Source organism: Trachemys scripta, chromosome 4 (assembly GCF_013100865.1).
Source record: "Trachemys scripta elegans isolate TJP31775 chromosome 4, CAS_Tse_1.0, whole genome shotgun sequence".
NCBI lineage: Eukaryota > Metazoa > Chordata > Testudines > Emydidae > Trachemys > Trachemys scripta.
In genome coordinates, this window is record NC_048301.1 from 125581990 (window position 1) to 125600227 (window position 18238).

Below are 18238 nucleotides of genomic sequence, written 5' to 3' on the forward strand. Positions count from 1 at the left end.
GATACCAAACCAAAGACTTAATCACAAACCAATCAACCAATATGGTTCTCAAGGAACAATGCGTGTGTCCCAAAGTGTGAAATGTGCCATTTAAAACAGTGTTTTTTAATCACACTGTCAGCTAGACCTTTGCTGAGCAGAACGAAACACAACAGTAAAAACACCAGAGGCCGTGAGAGTCTTGTCTAGCTCTCCCATAGTTGCTCCCAGCAATGGAGCAGCACCCACATTAACAACAGTGGGAAATTTCTGGGCCAATAAGTCGAGTGAAGAAATCCTCCCAAAAGGAGCCAAATCCAGCATTCTGCCCACTACTCCCAACTGCACACGTTGACAACCATGACAGCAGCTCCTAGTGCCTCAAACATAGGTGAGATAAGAAATAAGATGCTGGCAGAGTTAACCCAGACTAAGGTGGATTTTTAAGCATGGGGGATGGGAAAACATGAGAAAATTTGAAAGAACTGAGATTTATTTTGGTGCTTGGGGGAAAAAAGACATGCTGGGGGTGTGCTATTCTATTCTGCTCTGCTTTTATCATTATTTTTTTGTATTGTGATAGCACCTAGGACCCCTGGGCATGGACCGGGACCCTATTGTGCTAGGGGCTGTACAAACACAGAACCAAAAGACGATTCTTGCCCCTCCCCCCAGAGAGATGACCATCTAATAAAACAAGAGACAGCAGCTGGAGACAAAGCCAGGTGGGGGAAGCACAAGGAAACAATGAAACAACATTGGTTGGAATTATAGGCAGTGGTCTTAGTATGCCAGCTGCCTAACTACTGCCAGTTAAAAGTGGCTTGGGGGTGGGAAGAAAAGAGGAGAATCTCCCTCCCCCCAGACCAATTGGATGGATCTAGAGGATGGATCTAGACTGCTCTCAGTGGTACCAGATAACAGAACAAGGAGCAATGGTCTCAAGTTGCAGTGGGGGAGGTTCAGGTTGGATATTAGGAAAAACTTTTTCACTAAGAGGGTGATGAAGCACTGGAATGGGTTACCTAGGGAGGTGGTGGAATCTCCTTCCTTAGAGGTTTTTAAGGTCGGGCTTGACAAAGCCCTGGCTGGGATGATTTAGTTGGGAATTGGTCCTGCTTTGAGCAGGGGGTTGGACTAGATGACCTCCTGAATCATAGAATCATAGAATATCAGGGTTGGAAGGGACCTCAGGAGGTCATTAGGTCCTTTCCAACCCTGATATTCTATGATTCTATCTATCCAGAAAGCATCTACAACACTGTGTGTGCCAGGGGGTTAGACGTGTCAGATAGGGATGTTTTTAAACATAGGTGCTGCATCTCCTGGCTTGAAGTGGTTTCCATTACACACAGGGTTTACAGTATGGTTCAATGGCTCTCAGCACACACACACACCCCACACTACACACATTGTTCCAGGACCTTTGCTTTATGCTGATAGGAACTGGCCTCATGTGGTATTTCTCATCTGAATGTTTTGTGGCTTGGATGCATATTATTCAGACCCTTCATTGAGAGTCCCTTTTTGCTGGGTAACCTCAGCCTAACCCTGCACGCTGCGGACTGGGGATCCGAATGGGTCAGGTCAGAGCAGCCTCCCATCATCTCCAGCCTCACTGCGAGCGCCAGACCAGCGCAGCGACCCAATTAACGACAGGACCAGGGGGCCACAAAACACGCCTTGCCTCAGCTCAGAACCTGCACCAGTGCCCCGAGGGTAGGCAGCCCCCGAGCTGCAGGGCCCCGCCGGGGCTGCCGTTGTTTTTGGCTCTGGCAGAGAATGAATGACCCAGCTCCGCCTGCAAATATCTGCTGTCTGCGGTGCATCCCTGCGGGACGGATCTGCTGCGAGCAGGGCGCCGCGGCTAGTTGCCCCCCGGTCCCTGGGGCTGCAGCGCGCCGCTGAGTGGAGGCATTAGGCGCCCGCTTGCAGGAGCGCGGGGGGGGGGGGGGGGGGGCGCGCGCGCGCGCGGTCCCAGCCGATCGCGGATCCCGGGATTCTCCGCCCGCCGGCTCGCGCGGGCCCCGCCCCCTCCCGTGTCCATGGTAACGGGCCGTACACACGGGCACGCGGCATGATCTGGGAGTGGGAGCTGACAGGTGAGCAGAGCCGTGTCCAGCCAGGGCACCTCCGGGGCGGGGTGCGGCTCCCCTGCCCACCTCCGGGCTGGCCACTGCCGGGGGGCTCCCCTGCCCGCCTCCGCCCTGGCACCTCCCCGGGGGGGCTCCCCTGGCCATGCCCAGCACGGGCTCCCCTGCCCACCTCCGCCCTGGGCAATTCCCGGGGGGGCTCCCCTGGCAGTGCCCAGCATGGGCTCCCCTGTCACTGCTGAGCAGATCACACCCCATGCAGTGGAGGCAGGTCCCCACTTGCTTGTTCTAACTTCATCTTTGTTGTTTCTTGCATCTGTAGCTGTGCAGAAGCGAAACTCGTTTGGATCATGTCAAGGGAGGAAAATTTTCCCCTTTCACCATGCCCCAGACAGATTGGGGAACCAGCTGGTCCCCATCCTTGGGGACCCCTATCGTGGGCCCGGGAGTTACGACAATGAAGAGGTGAGTCGTTCTGCAATAGAGCTATTCCCATCCCAGGGTAGTAGGATGAAGTAGCAGCTTGTGTCACGAACCAAGATTGAGGCTCACGTGGGCTGGGGGGCTGCACATATATTTAATTAGACAGTCCCGGCCCTGGAAAACTGTCTATAGAGACAAGGGGAATTTTTTTCAAGAGCACATAAGTGACTTAGACTCCTAAGTCCCATTTTCAAATCAAATGTGACTTAAGGAGCCTAAGTCTCACTGAAAGTCAAACACTTTAAAAAATTGTACCCAATAGAAACAAAAGAAGGCATTATTATCCCTTATTTTCCAGCGGAGGCGCAGAATTAAGTGACTTCCCCTGAGTCACACACAGAGGCTGTGACACAGCCAGGAATTGAATCCACATCTGATTCCCTGCCTCCTGCTTTAATCACAAGACCATCCCACCTGTGACAGTGAAAATTGAAAAAAGGCCTTTTCTTGAGATAAGAGACTTTAACAACAATTTGGTCTCTAGCTGCTCAAACGCATTAAACCTTAAACTGATGTGAATCACATCGTAACTGGCACTAAGCACGCTTCTGCTTTTTACATACAGAGGAGTACCATGGTATATGCCTTGACTCATAAACCAGAGAGCATCAAAGGTTACGTACTGGGAGCAAGAACATCCCTACGTTTCCCACCAGATTGCAAGGTAAGGAAAGCACTCTCTACTGTGCGTCAAGGCTGCTGTGGGTGGTTAAAAAAATGAATGCACTGTAATTCCATCACAAGTACCTGCAATATGTATGCCCAATTTCCATTCACTTTGCTGGCTACTGCAGATATTTGATGACAGAATTAAGCACGTAGGACCAGATTTTCCAAAGCATCCCTCCATCCATTTAAGCACCTAAATAAGTGGCCCAATTTTCAGAATCACTGAGCATGCTGGGTGCGCATTGAATGCTGAGCTCTTTGGCAATTCTGGTCCCTGGTTCACCCAAATTTAAAAGGAGTCTCTGAAATTTTGGGGGGAGAAAATACATTTTCATTTACTAGTCACAGCTCTATAAAAATAAGAGAGAGTTCTACAAGGATTGCTAGTTTAGAAATTTATTCACTCTGAGTGAAATTCACCCTTGTGCTGAAGGCTAGCTCCATTCACCACTTAAATTCCACCTAAGAAACAGAAATTAAGTGATGGATGGATCTTATGCTGACCCTCTGCCCAGTGTTGAATTTCTCCCTCGGTTGCATATATATATTTCATTATAGATTACTCTGATATGCTGAAGTGTGGGGAAATTATTCAACTATCCCCTCTCTACAGCTGATAAAGTAACCAAATACAAGGAAATCTTCTGTCCCCTTGATTGCATGAACTTCTTAACCTGCTGAAGTAGCTCTGTGTTCTTACCTTCCTCAACCAAGAGAATGTTTATCAGAAATAGATGCTGTTTATGAATTACAGATGGTGTCTAGAACCAATGGTGATGGGCACTTCAGAAATAGAGTGGCTCAGTTAAAGGGACAAACACAGACCAAACTCTGGATGCTCGGTAATTGCAGGTTTCCACAGAAATATCCTACATACCTTCAGATCCCTTCATTGCTCCCAGAAGATAATAATTTTAGGAGCGATAGGGCACATACCGATATAAGATTAGTAGGAAAATTTCATAGATGCCCCCAAGAAAACTGCCCGGCTTTAAGGTTTGTGCTTTTTGGCCAAAGCATCTCTAGCAATCCAAAAACAGAACAAAATTACAGAATTCCCAAAATATATGGGTCCTGTCCTGATTCTTATTTACACTCAAATCACTTTAAACTGCTTTAGCAGTGTGCGTACACTTACATTTACAATCACTTTAAGGCCCCTTGACATTGTCAGAGCAGCCAGACCGTAAATGAGCATCAGGCCCCCGGTGCTAACTTTTTTTTTCTTTTCTTTTTTAATCTGCTGCCTTATAAATAGACTGAGACTCCTGGCCCTGGAACACACCAATCAGCATGGGGCAAAGACCGAAAGTTCCAGCCTGCCTACGCCCCATTTTCCGTCAAGTCATCACGATTTCCACAGAAGGCTCTGGATAGAGAGCTTTTCCCTGGGTACCATAAATCTGTTTCTCACTCCTTTAGTAGCAAGGTAAAAGCCCGCCTAGACATTAAGGGATAGCATTGCAGAGGCACAAATGGGAGGTAGGCAACTGCGTGCTTGAACTGCCTTGTGTTGTGTATCTTGAAAATCCTACAAGGAGCAAAGCAGTGGAGAATGAGGCCCAAAATCCTGCTTTCATAAAATAGAATGTAAATTTCAATTTAACCACAGAACAAAACCACAAAATCTTTTGGCACAACTTGGTGAAACCGAGTCTCCACTCAAGATAAGCTCAGGGCTCGAATAGCAAGGGTGCTAAACATGTTAGCATTAAAGCCCACTGATTGAGCACGATAGAGGAAATTGCACAGCATCAGTACTGACCTACATCAGGCTCTAGTGAGTGTCTTAAGTTCTTCATTTGCATGAGCATTAAAAAACTGCCCCATATTCACCAATAGATTGGGAAAAAATAGCAAGGTTATGGTGATCTCCAAAAAATACTTCTGGAAACAGAAACACTATGCACCAGAAAAAGATTAAAGTTAAAGCTGCTATTGCATATATATATATTTTAGTGGACAAAGTCAGCTTTTGTGGGTTGTAGCCACAATCTGCAGCGGAACAGTCTGATTTCTGTTGCTTTATTTAGATCATAGTCAGACAATAAATATTCACAGCAAAAGAGAGACACTGTGTTGTCTGTTTTACATATCTCCTTTTCACATGGCATGTTTAGAAGCATGCCGTTAGAAATCAGCATCCATGAACCTCTCTCCACTATGAATTTGTTGCAGGGATCCCTCATTTTTTTTCATCTTTTGACATGTTTGCAGTGTACCTTGAGTCTGGTGGAAGGACTAGATCGAATACATAGAGGTCAAATACATAGAGCAGAAATGTAACCAGGGACTGCCCCAATAGCAATGCCTAATATATTTCATAAATGATCTGGAAAAAGGGGTAAACAGTGAGGTGGCAAAATTTGCAGATAATCCAAAACTACTCAAGATGGTTAAGTCCCAGGCAGACTGCAAAGAGTTACAAAAGGATTTCACAAAACTGGGTGACTGGGCAACAAAATGGCAGATGAAATTCAATGTTGATAAATGCACATTGGAAAACATAATCCCAACTATACATATAAAATGTTGGGGTCTAAATTAGCTATTACCATTCAAGAAAGGGATCTTGGAGTCATTGTGGATAGTTCTCTGAAAACATCCACACTTCTATCCGCGGCAGTCAAAAAAAATGAACAGAATGTTGGGAATCATTAAGAAAGAGATACAGAAAATATTATATTGCCTCTATATAAATCCATAGTATGCCCACATCTTGAATACTGCATGCAGATGTGGTCACCCCATCTCAAAAAAGATATATTGGAATTGGAAAAGGGTCAGAAAAAGGTAACAAAAATGATTAGGGGCATGGAACGGCTTCCGTATGAGGAGAGATTAAAAAAACTTGGACTTTTCAGCTTGGAAAAGAGATGACCGAGGGGGCATATGATAGGGGTCTATAAAATCATGACTGATGTGGAGAAAGTAAATAAGGAAATGTTATTTACTCATAACACAAGAACCAGGGGTCACCAAATGAAATTAATAAGCAGAAGGTTTAAAACAAACAAAAGGAAGTATTTTTTCACACAACGCACAGTTAACCTGTGGAACTCTTTGCCAGAGGATGTTGTGAAGGCCAAGACTATTACAGGGTTCAAAAAAGAACTAGATAAGTTCATGGAGAATAGGCCCATCAATGGCTATTAGCCAGGATGGGCAAGGATGGTGTCCCTAGCCTCTGTTTGCCAGAAGCTGAGAGTGGATGACGGGGCGGATTACTTGATGATTACCTGCTCTGTTCATTCCCTCTAAAGCACCTGGCATTGGCCACTGTCAGAAGACAGGATCCTGAGCTAGATGGATCTTTGGTCTGACCCAGTATGGCCATTCTTATGTAATGACTACCCAAGATTTAGAATCCCAGTATGATGAACCAAAGACTGTATCATACACATCTCCCAGTGGATCAATGTGGCACTTGTAAATCAGCGGAGTATAAACTCCATGTCTAAATCAGTTGCAGAAATGAGATATATTTTGTGTTCATCTTCCTTTAGACCTGGAACTTATGAAGCAGACAAGCTGCCACATAAGAAAATCACCTGGCCAATGAAGTTTGGGTCTCCAGATTGGTCTTTAGTACCAATGCCGGAGAGGAGGACTCTGAGAACAGAGGTATGGAATTTATGTATAGGTATCCACATAATTATTCTTTACTCTTGAGATGGGACTTGGTTGATCAAGGCATCAGACAAAGGAAATCGTATGGATACCCAGAGGGACTAATGTCATTCTCCCTGTGCAGCATGCTGTACGTACAGAAAGAGAGGAAAATTGCTAGAAATCCAAGGGGCTTGGAAGCAGTGGGAAGGAAACATGACTGTTAATGAAGTTACAGTTGGGCATGCAGGGACTAATTTATGAAGAATGGGTCTGCAGAGAGGACTGAAACAGTAAACTGTAAGTTATCTAGGACAGGACAATTCTGGGCTAAGGAAATAAGGAACCTCATAAAGGGGGGGAGGGATAGCTCAGTGGTTTGAGCATTAGCCTGCTAAACCCAGCGTTGTGAGTTCAGCCCTTGAGGGGGCCATTTAGGGATCTGGGGCAAAATCAGTACTTAGGCCTCCTAGTGAAGGAAGGGGACTGGACTCCATAACCTTTCACTGGTCCCTTCCAGTTCTGAGATAGGTATACCTCCATATATATATATTTTTTTTAATTATATGCTAGTGCAATGTCTCATGTTTCCTCTAATGCTAATCCACATAGAGGCTAATACTGCTAGCAGCTAATGAGAGTTAGTCCTGTAACTCAAGTGATAGAGATTCAATGTTCAAACCGCACTCGTGACCCACACTGGGACTTCTTAAACTTGCCTATTGCTTTCAACGCTGTTTTACAATGTGCTCGACTTTTAAAAGCTGTTACATCCATCAATATTTATTTCTATTTTAGCTGATTACAGATAAAGAATTCAGGAAACATCGGAATCGATTGGCCTACTTGAGCTTATACTACAGCTGAATAATTCTACCCATCAGAGAGTATCTTTTCCTTTCCAATTAAGCTTCTCAGTTCTGTTTTTAGCGGCACCAAGAATCAGGGTGTATACTATGCTATGTATGCTCTGCTATGCTACTCTGACTCCAAAATCAGGCTGCTTCATAAAGAACTAATCAGTGTTTACATTAGGGTTTAATTGGTGTCATTTCATTTAAAAAAAAAATGTCAGGTTTAGAACATGCTCCAGTGTCAAAGTGTATGTGTCCAGTGTGTGTGTGGGCGGAGTTTAAATAACAGTATGGCTTTTGATGCTAGTGGGTTTGATTCTCTATTGGGTCTTGCACTGTGATTGACAGTAGTGAAAGGTGGGTGTAAAAGGCTAGCAAATCAGAATGTGCAGGAATAAGCAAAGTAGTGGAGGATCAGGCCCAGTGGCTATATTTGGAATGGCAGTAATAGTGCTGGTGCTGCATTTCCAGCCAGCAGCAGGTGGTTACGTTCACCTAATAAGCCTGAGGCTCCTAGTCACGTAGATTGAAATCAACAGGAGTTAGGCTCCTAAATGCCTTTTAGGTTCTGGCCCATACCACTTGTCGCTCTTTCACGAGATTGCGATGGAAGACAGATGCTGCCAGAAGATCATTGGCTATGGATCTAGAAAGTCTGCTCAGTGTTAATGAAAAATAGAAGGTGTTGGGTTTTTTTTTAGCAATGTCTTGCATATTGGAAGACCCAGAGATGCAAGCTGCCCCAGGGCAGATCTGTAGTACAAGCTGGAATTCATGACATCTATGTGTTTTGGGGGGAAAGTTAGGAAGCGGTTGAAGATGCACTTTTGTCCATTTCCTTTATTCTTTCTTCCCACTTCCTTGCATACTTGCAAGTCTTTCAAAGAATAAATGGATTTTAAAACTAGTAATTCCACCACTGGGATGATCCTCCAACATTGATATCCCCGTCTAGCCACAAGCCCTCCTGCCTCTTCCCCAAAAGGAAATAAATAAAATCTAGCAAAAAAACAAAACAAATAGAAAAAAAACCCCAATCCCAAGCATACCTTTACCCAGACAGCAAAAAGTGCCAGAAATTCCATAAAGTCCATTGGAGACTTAGTTATTGATACTGATTTTACATGGAAGGTGCTCAGATGTACGAGGGACAATAGTATAAAACCCTACGATGGATAGATAATTTCCATGCCAGGCAGGGATTACTTTCTGAAACCATTATAATACAAGGGTAATCCCTTGTCACACTAAAGCTGGCAGGTTATAGCTCTGAACGCAGAGACTTTAGTGGCAGTTGCTGATATTTCTTAAGCAAACTGTTATCAGTCCTCATAGTAACTGTGCTTCCTCTTATTACAACATCACACTCAGAAATGCATACTTTTTCTTGATAGCATAATTTATCTAAATTCATTCTAGGAAATCAGGGACAAGGAGGTAACGTTTGTGCATAGTGTGGGAAGTCCCATTATGCCGGTCACTATATTGTTTTCATACATTTATTCGGAAGCCACGGACTTCAGTGCATTTTTGTTTGTGCAACAGCTGCAGTACAACATTCAGGGGATTGCTACTCTTCAGTAAAGTTACAGGAATTCACCTGGAAGTTTGTGCACAGGTCACATTACTGAGAGCCTTCACTCTCATAGGGAAAAAACTCAGCTAGTGAACGTACCAAGTCAGCTACATAAAATCTTTCAGATATTCTCTCAATGGAGGAAGCTTTCCAGAGGGTTAGATTGATTTATTTTAGTGTGTTAGATTTCTCTGGGACTTGTGGAATTAAAATTACACAATCTTTTAGCTTTCATCTTTCCTCAGAACCCTCAGGATTTATGACATTATTATTATTTAATATTTACCTCACTCAAGGGTCACTTGCCAAGCAGAGCCCCATTGTGTTAGGCACAAACACTGGCATCTCGTCTGGACCAAGATGGTGAAGTGATGCTTGTCCTCGGGGGGGCAGCCCCTAAAACATGTTCAAAGCCCAGGTCGATCCCATCAAACCCATACTGATGGAGGTACCCAATGACGGAGTCGATGAAAGTTTTGCAGCTAGTGACTGTGGCCACCATGGTAGTGAACCTGGGAAGAACGGATTTCTTACTTAGGCTGGAAAACCATCCTCACTTTGACTCCCATCCCTACTATTCATCAGCAGCGATTCCTGTCTATTTTCCTGGTCACCTCTTTTGTAAATGCAGCTCCCTGCCTTCACAGCCCAAGTCAGTCTCCCTTTCATTGTCTCTGCCATCATCTTCATCTGCCATCAGAATTGCATATGGTACACAAGTGTCTCTTTCACCATTGTCATCACCTTTAACGTTCCCTTTGTGCCGAGCCATATGCACCCCATTTAGGCCCCCAAAAAGAGGACTTATTTGGTGCTGGCCCTCTGGACAGGGGTAAATTTCAACTTTGGAACATAAGTGCCACATGAAGACTCTTTGAATTTAATTTTGAAAATTGAAAAAAAAACCTGGTCGGATCTGTAAATCAGAGTAATAAAATTAATAATAATAATAAATTGACCAGTGACAGAAACATCACATAAGACATAACAGACAAATATCATCAAAAAACAGCCTGACACATTGCCCCCACATAGCCAGAAAGATGGTATCAAGCCCTCATTTTCCTCCCGCTCCAGTTCTGCTGCTAAAGTAGGTATCGACTGGTAATTTTGTCACTCTCCTTTTGCATACCACTGGAGAGGGATATACAGCTGGTCCGTGAGTTGCAGAACTTGTATGGGATGTGTGGGCCCCAAAGCAACGGTACCCCATCTGCCTCTTGCTTTGCTTGTGCTGAACATGTGTACCTGAGCAAGTTATATAAGAAAGATCTGAAGGTTTTCTATAGAGGGGCGATCAATACAGTATTACCATAATGCACAAGATGCCAAGAACTAATGCAAATGACCTTCACAGGAATGGTAAACAGTTACTTTGAGATTACATATGGCCCAATCTCTACAGCCACTGCACTCTCCTGTACCTGCTCTATCAACCACTCCTCCTTGGCGCAGACACCGTGCCACCACTGTGCAAATGCTGTTATCTGAAAGGCCCAGGTTCCCTCTTGTTGCTTGAACTTGCTTTAGAAAAAGATTGAAGAATTCACTGGAGAAGAGCTAGCCAGCCATTGGGAGCAGGGCCGGCTCCAGGCACCAGCATTCCAAGCAGGTGCTTGGGGCGGCAATCTGCAAGGGGCGGCCTGCTGACCTGGGAAGTGAAAGTCAGACATGAGCAATGGCCCGTCTAGGCCAATATCCTGTCCCCAACAATGGCCGGTACAGCAAGTGCTTCAGAGGAAGGTGCAAGACACCCTACAATAGGCATTGATGAAATCATAAAATAGCTCATCTTTGAGGTGTTGGAAGGACAACTGAAGGGAATTCATATGGTGCCGCAAACACAAAGCAAATCATTCTCATGAATGAGGCAATATTGTCTTGCTTTTGGTTGCATTTATTTATAACCAAGGGGACTCCAAGAGTGCTTATTATAGGAATGCTACAGCATTTTGAGACATTAAATCAGGGTTCCAAAGCAAAACGTGCACAGCATATTTTATGCAACCCCAAGATTCAGAATCAATGCAGTACTGAAATGGGATAGCCAGACTAAGTAATCTACTGAAAACCTGGATCTGAACTCTTTCTGGAACATGGTCCCACCTCTGGATACCCCAAATTTCTGGGCTGTTGATAGTTTTAGTTTGACCCACTACAGAGATATGGGCTAGATCTAGATGTTGAATTTCACCAAAGTTTGGAGGTTTGGGGACAAAGGGGCTTGGTGCTAGGTCTCTCTTGGTATATATTGCATACATAATTAGAAGGTTCATATATAGACTATGGCAGCATATGGAACGGGTCTGAAAGACCAGACTGAATACAGTAACTTCTGCTCCACAGCCAGAATGTCGGCTTGGCCCTTGCATCCTGGTACACAGTGGCAGCTTTGTCAGCACAAGATTTATTTACAGGTGTCTGAATCCAAAAAAAGCAGATGAGGAAAAACAGATTTTAGTCGTTTCTGCAACTAGGGCCTGATCCAACCCCCATTAAAGTCAATAGAAAAACGCCTCTTGACTTCAGTGGACATTGGATCAGGTCCCTGGACAATAAATATGATGTTTCCCTCCCTGCTAGGCTCCTTCCTTGTCCAATGATTTGGCTCTCAGTTTCCAAGGAGAGCCTTCAGCTTCCTTACAAGAGGGTTGGCTCCTGCACCACAGAAAGAGCCAGTGAAGTCATCCATATCAAGAGCCCAAACCATGGCTCCTCCGTAGCGCTTCTCCTTCAGGAACTGGGTCTGCAGAAAAAAAACAGACAGCTATGTGCAACATCCACTGCTATTCAAAACTGGCATGTAGTAATGTGCCTTACGGAACAACATTGAATTGGGAGGGCGGTGGCTCAGATGACCTCTAGGAGGTATTTTCCATCTCTAACTTTGTCTCCATTGATACCAGATAACCAGAAATTGTTTCAGAGGAAGCATAGTATCTGCTAAGCAATAAAGTGGTCCATGCAAATACATTGACAGTCATAAACGAAAAGGCCCCAGTGTGCAGCACACCAGCCATATGTGCCCAGTGCAGCAAGAATGTACCGAGCAGACTTCAGTGGAATATATATAGGATCATCCTTGTGTGGTGGAGCCACCTGGGATTGTTAAGAACAGGTGAAACTTACTCTAAGCTCCTGTTATTTCCAGTTGTGCCTGTCTAACCAATCACAGTGCAGGCCTTGCCAGTGCAGAAATTCATTTCTCCATAGAGGTTTCTATAGTATTTTAGTGCAATTTTATATAAACTTTAGGAAGAAACGTAATGTCATTCCACTGAATTCTAGGGGTCCACACTGATTTACATTGTCTGAGGATTTGGCCCCTGCCTTTGCCCGGAAGTTGGCATTGTCTCATCTACTAAGGGACACTTATGTTCCTGTTTCCAAGGCTCTCTAATGAGGGTCTCATGAAGATGACAAGAACCCACCTTGATCTCAAAGCTCCTCTCATTGTCATATCCGACCCACTCTCTGTCTTTGAAGGCATATGGGACCTTCTGCGCTTCAATCCATCTGGTGGTGGCGCCTTTTAAGAATGTGCAAACCTGTGTAAATGAAAGTCATTAACAGCCAGTGAGCCAGATTCACTACATAGGACACATTTTAGTTTAAGCAGAAAGTTTGGGGGGGAGGAGAGATGACTTTTAAACAATCTATAGTCCTGTCCATTACAACAAATGTCTGTCACATACAAGAAAAGTATAAAATAAAAAAGCAAATTTGCTCTATAAATCTTGTAGGGAGGAAGGATGGTACAGTGGTTAGCTCACTGGCTTGGGACCCAGGTTCAAGTCTCTGCTCCACTACAGACTCCCCAGTGTGACCTTGGGCAAATCTCTCTGTGCTTCAGTTTCCAATCTGTAAAAAGGGGTAATATCCCTGCCCTGCCTCACAGGGTGGTCAGGAGGACAAATACATTAAAGATAGGCGCTCAGACACTACAGTAATTGGGGCCATGGAAGAACCAGCAATAGATATAACTTGCTTGAAATGCTTACCTCAAAGTAAGCCAAGATGCCAGATTCACGGGTATAGGCCCCAGGAGATCCACCCCCGGAAGCCGGAGCACCAACCCCAGTATTCGTAGTAGAAAGCTTGAAAGTTCGTCCATACGTTGGGAATCCCATAATGAGTTTCTCAGCTGGAGCACCATTGTCCTGCCAGTATTTCATAGCATATTCCTGTAGGGAGAAAACCCTTCACAGTGACATGACTTTTACCCCAGACAAATACCCAACCCTGGGCCTGATCCATTGAAGTTGGTGGAAAGATTCCTATTGACTTTAATGGTCCGTGGATCTAGCCCTGTATTGTTATTTTTCTTACACAGTTGTAGAAGGGAACTTTGTCATAGTCATCCGAGCCCTTGTGCAAGGGGCTGTTGTGTCCTGTGACGGACGCCCAACTTCCATGGAAGTCGTAGGTCATCACATTGATAAAATCGAGACTCCTAAATACAAACAAAACAAATGCCACAGTAAGGAATCAATTTCCTAAAAGACTAAGACCTCTTCACTTTGAAGGGCTTAAGAACACCCAGACTAAAGAAGTACAGGACAAGCTAGGTTGTGATAAAGACAGCAAGTCCTTCAGGATCATCCTTAGATATTAGATTATACCATTTGATGTAGACAGGGGCCTAAACTGAAACCTTTCATCCAAACTCCCAAACTTTGGTGGTTTGGATAAAATTGGACTAGGATCCGAATTAACCCTGGGGTTGATTTCATTGGATTATTCTTTAATGTGGATAGGAAAGAAGAGCAAGACAGACAAACCTTCAGGATTATTACCAAATGACATCTACTGGGACTGTATTAGTAAATCTAAAATCAAGCCAATGGACCCTACAGTGCACAGCCTTTTTCTTATGTTCTTGCTAGCCACCTTGCAGAAATCATTTTGACTTACCTCCCCAGTGCAGCAACTTCATATCCAGCATCTATGGTGTCCTTACTGGAAGACACAGCTGCTGAAACCAACAGCCTTGCGCGTCTTGTTCTTTGTGCTTCTTCAACAAAAGCTGCTACCATTTCCTACAAGTATATATATATAAAAAAAAAAGCAATGGTCAGTCTCGTTCACTTGAGATAAAGAACCATCTCATGGGAATTAGGCCTTTTTTTAAATTTGCAAACATCTGCAAATAATTTGAAAACCCCAATGTTGTCTGTGATCCCCCTTTATCTCATGTCAAAACATGCACTTTTCAGGCACAACTGATAAGTTACAGGGCTAGATGTCACCACTTGGCTAAAACATTTCAATGACTTTGATGAGCTTTGGATCAGACTCTCGACAGTACTCCTGTACCTGAACCAAAATGGTGAAGCGATGCTTGTCCTCTGGAGGGCTTCCCTTGGAACCAGGATATTCCCAGTCAAGATCTAGCCCATCAAAGTTATACTTGCGGAGAAAATCAATCACTGAATTGATGAATGTTTTACGATTATCAGGTGAGGAAACCATGGCAGTAAATCTGGAAGAAATAATTTTTGTTTGACGATTGCATTATTAGCCCCACCCACTTTTGGTCTTCCAGTCTTTCCAGTCAGCCAGATCCTGAGTTGGCGTAAATCAAGGTAGCTCCACTGACTTCAATGGCGTTATGTTGTTTTCCACCAGCTGAGGACCTGGCCTGTAGTTTCCATCATACCATCTATTATCTCAACAGCCTTATCTCTCTGCTGATGCCTAATGCTTTTTATTATTGTTTTTGTAATCAGATTTCTCTTCTCTAACCCTTTTTCCTTCATCTCTTCCTCCTCCATATCATTGCAACATTACCCTCCTCTTTTCATCATTTAACAATCCCATGCTCCTAAATCTCTGAATGCCAGAAGCTGATACTAGACACCAAGAGATGGATCACTCAATAATTGCCCTGTTCTGTTCATTCCCTCTGAAGCATTTGGCACTGGTCACAGGTGGGAGACAGGATACTGGGCTAGATGGACCATTGGTCTGACCCAGTACAGCCATTCTTACGATTTCACCACACACACACAAATTGATGAAAAAATGTTTCCAGCAATAATAATCAAAATTTACAGTTAGACCAAGTAAGGAAAATGCTGCCGGAGAACTTCTTAGAGTCAAAATCCAGTGATTTGGTCTTCTGAATTAGGTTTGTTACAAATGTACTAGCCAATGAATAGTCCAAACAGGTACGACTTGTTGATATAAGGACACGTGATGTTGACAATTTGTGCTTTAAGAGTTAATAAAGCTTTAACATTTTGAATTTCAGCATCTACTGTCATTAAATAATTGTCTGACCCTCCCCCCCCATAATTTCATGCAACTCTGACATTTTAAATAGATAAAAATATTTAAAAATTCTTAAAACTAAACACTGATGTTATCCATCAAAATTATTTTTAAAAATATCAAATTCTGCCAAGTCCAAATATATCCCATTATCTAGACTTCAGCATAATAATTATTATTATTTGTGTTGCAGTAGCATCTAGAGGCTCAAGATTGGTGCTCCATTGTACTGGGCACTGTATAAACATAGTACAAGTCAGTCATTGCCCCAAAGAATTTACAATCCAATAGACAAGATAGACCAAGGGTATTAAGGGAAATTGAGGCATAGAGAGGGACGTGACTTGAGCAGGTCAGTGGCGGAGCTGGGAATAGAACCCAAATCTCCTGAGGCCCAGCCCAATGTTCTGTCCAGCCAATCACCCTTCCTCTTCATGCAGTAAGAAATTACATGCTCTTATAGATAAAGCACTGGATTGGGACTCAGAAGAGCTGGGTTCTATTCCTGACTCTGCCATTGCTCTGTTGTGTGACCTTAAGCAAGTCACTTCATGGGTCTGTGCCTCAGTTTCCCCATCTGTACAATAGGAATAATGATACTGACCTCCTTTGTAAAACGTTTTGAAATTTCTGATGAACTAAGCATTATTATTATTATTGTTATTACTACTGTTCTCCTTGTCCTCTATCCCATATTGTGCGTTATACTTTCTCATTTTGATTGCCACGGTCTTCATTAACAATCAGCACAACTGTTAAAGGGATATAGGACCCTCTTCCTTGCAGTCACCACTACCATCTTAAAAAATGAAGGGAAAAGTTCTTACTTTTGGGTACCAAAGCTTCCACCTCCAACAGCCAGGAGTGTGACAAGTTTCTTATTTCTAGAATGCAAGAAAAAGTATTGGGGCGAAAAGATTAAGTGAACAAAATATATAAAAATGATATTAATTTATTTATTTTTTAAATCTATTGGCCGTTTTTAAACAATTTTCTCTATTCACACCTCCTTAGTGGAGTTACTCCAGGTTTACACCCTTCTGACTGAGGTCAGAACCTTGCCCATTATCCTTTGCTCATGACACTGAAGTCTACTGGCATGAAATTGATTGGGATTCACAGATTCAACACGGACACATCTAGAGATGGGTTTGAACAAAGGCCTGAAACTCAAAAAGCCCCTCCAAAATTTCTGAGGGGTTGAAGTCTGGATCTGAATATCATAAGGGCCTTTCTGGAACTCCTAATTTGTACACCTCTTTGGTGTTGGGGAGGGTTGCAATGCAAACCCAGTTCTAAATTTTGCAGAGCAAACCCCTCTCTGTTTACTGTGTATCTTCACGGTATGATGAGGCAACCAGAATAATCTAAACCTGCCTTAAGCAGAATTTTAAACAACAATTATCAAGTGAACTGTAAAGAAAACAACCCGTTTACTTCCGGTTTTGCTACTTGTTGATGAACAAAGACCAAAACTCTTGGGAAAGGTTTACATTTTGATTGGTTTTGTTTGTTTTTTCTTGGTTGTTGGGGCCCTGATTGTTCTTTATATTATAAATTCAGACCTTGTCTATCCTAGGAAACTCTGTGGACAGACGATGAACGAGCAGGGTTATAACATGAAATATATCAGGGAAGACTAATTTTTCAATTGTTAGGGAAAGTGATTTGTACTCAGACTGTATAAAAGTCTGGATTTGGTTTGTTTTTACGAACAGCTGTTTAACTAAATGCTCTTTTAAAAGAAAGGATTTTACAAACCCATTTCCCAATCCACATTTCTAAGTCACCCAAAAGTCCTTCAACTAAAAACTAAGGGAAAATATGATTTTGACATCCTGTTTATTTCTAAGAATAAAAAACAAGCAGGAAAAAAAACTTGAAACACAAGGAAGCAAAAAGGGGCACAAAACCCCATGTTAATCATATATAGGTCACCTTTAAATGAACTAGTTTTTAAAATCCTCTACACATTAGACGTTACTTACTTCTCCTTTAGGGCATTGAACTGCCTATAGAGGGTTTCATCATTCCATTCCACGGTGGTGATCTTATGGTTATCCATCCCAGCAAAAGCATAGACCAGGTGGGTACACAGGAATGGGTCCACATTTTCTGGAGTGTACTTAGCTGGTCCAGGCCTGTACTGAGACCAGTTAGTAAAGTAGCACACAAGTTTGTAGGCAGAGCCTGGTTAAAAATAAAAAAAGAAAAAGAGCAAACAGTGGCACCAGTGGCGTTAATACATGATAGGTGGGATAAATCTAGTGATCTCATGGGCTGACAGCCACCCCAAAAACATGGCATGGCTACACAATCAACTGGTTAGAATTCATGAGCCATGATCTCATCTGTATATGCTGTATTAACGACTCATGTCTCAGGGCTGTAACCTTGAAATCCCTACGTCGGGGGGGGGGGTGGCAGATTTTTAAAGATATTTAAGTGTCTAGCAAGATTTTCAAAAGCTCCAAAGTGCCCAACTCCCAGGAAGTCAGACACCTCTCTACATCTTTAGGCACTGGTTTAAATACCTTTAAAAATCTGGCCCAACATTCCTTGGCTACTAAGCACCAAACTATAAATGGAGTCAGTACTCCCGATTCCCATCAGTGCTTGTGCATGGTTCTCTTGCTTCCCAGTTCATAGCAGACAATATTTTTTGCTGCCCCAAGCAAAGAAAATTTTGGCTCCCCCCCCCC

At 43.3% G+C, this 18238-nt stretch overlaps 2 protein-coding genes across 2 annotated transcripts in view; one reads left to right on the forward strand and one right to left on the reverse strand.

Annotated features, from left to right (window-relative positions):
* The first annotated feature begins 2004 nt into the window (after window positions 1-2004).
* PIFO (primary cilia formation) lies at window positions 2005-7862 on the forward strand. The gene is made up of 6 exons (XM_034768984.1): window positions 2005-2081; window positions 2395-2537; window positions 3121-3219; window positions 4483-4616; window positions 6731-6848; window positions 7632-7862. Exons 1-6 carry the CDS (start codon window positions 2057-2059, stop codon window positions 7698-7700), a joined length of 588 nt encoding a protein of 195 aa, XP_034624875.1. The 5' UTR covers window positions 2005-2056; the 3' UTR covers window positions 7701-7862.
* A 3885-nt stretch (window positions 7863-11747) lies between these two features.
* Window positions 11748-18238, reverse strand: part of LOC117875829 (acidic mammalian chitinase-like) — a 9206-nt gene continuing 2715 nt past the window's right edge. Inside the window, exons 4-11 of the mRNA XM_034767316.1 lie at window positions 17525-17726; window positions 16364-16420; window positions 14580-14745; window positions 14178-14302; window positions 13593-13716; window positions 13265-13447; window positions 12695-12811; window positions 11748-12009 (exon numbers count right to left, since the gene is read on the reverse strand). Of these exons, the coding sequence (XP_034623207.1) occupies window positions 11875-12009; window positions 12695-12811; window positions 13265-13447; window positions 13593-13716; window positions 14178-14302; window positions 14580-14745; window positions 16364-16420; window positions 17525-17726 (1109 nt within the window). The 3' untranslated portion in view covers window positions 11748-11874. The remainder of the gene's footprint in view (window positions 12010-12694; window positions 12812-13264; window positions 13448-13592; window positions 13717-14177; window positions 14303-14579; window positions 14746-16363; window positions 16421-17524; window positions 17727-18238) is intronic.

Bases quoted from the DNA above. Each gene is read 5' to 3' on its own strand.
- PIFO (XM_034768984.1), top strand. From the start codon at position 2,057: ATGATCTGGGAGTGGGAGCTGACAG. The intron at 3,220-4,482 runs GTAAGGAAAGCA...CCTTATAAATAG, and splicing joins GTTTCCCACCAGATTGCAAG to ACTGAGACTCCTGGCCCTGG. The intron at 4,617-6,730 runs GTACCATAAATC...ATCTTCCTTTAG, and splicing joins GATAGAGAGCTTTTCCCTGG to ACCTGGAACTTATGAAGCAG.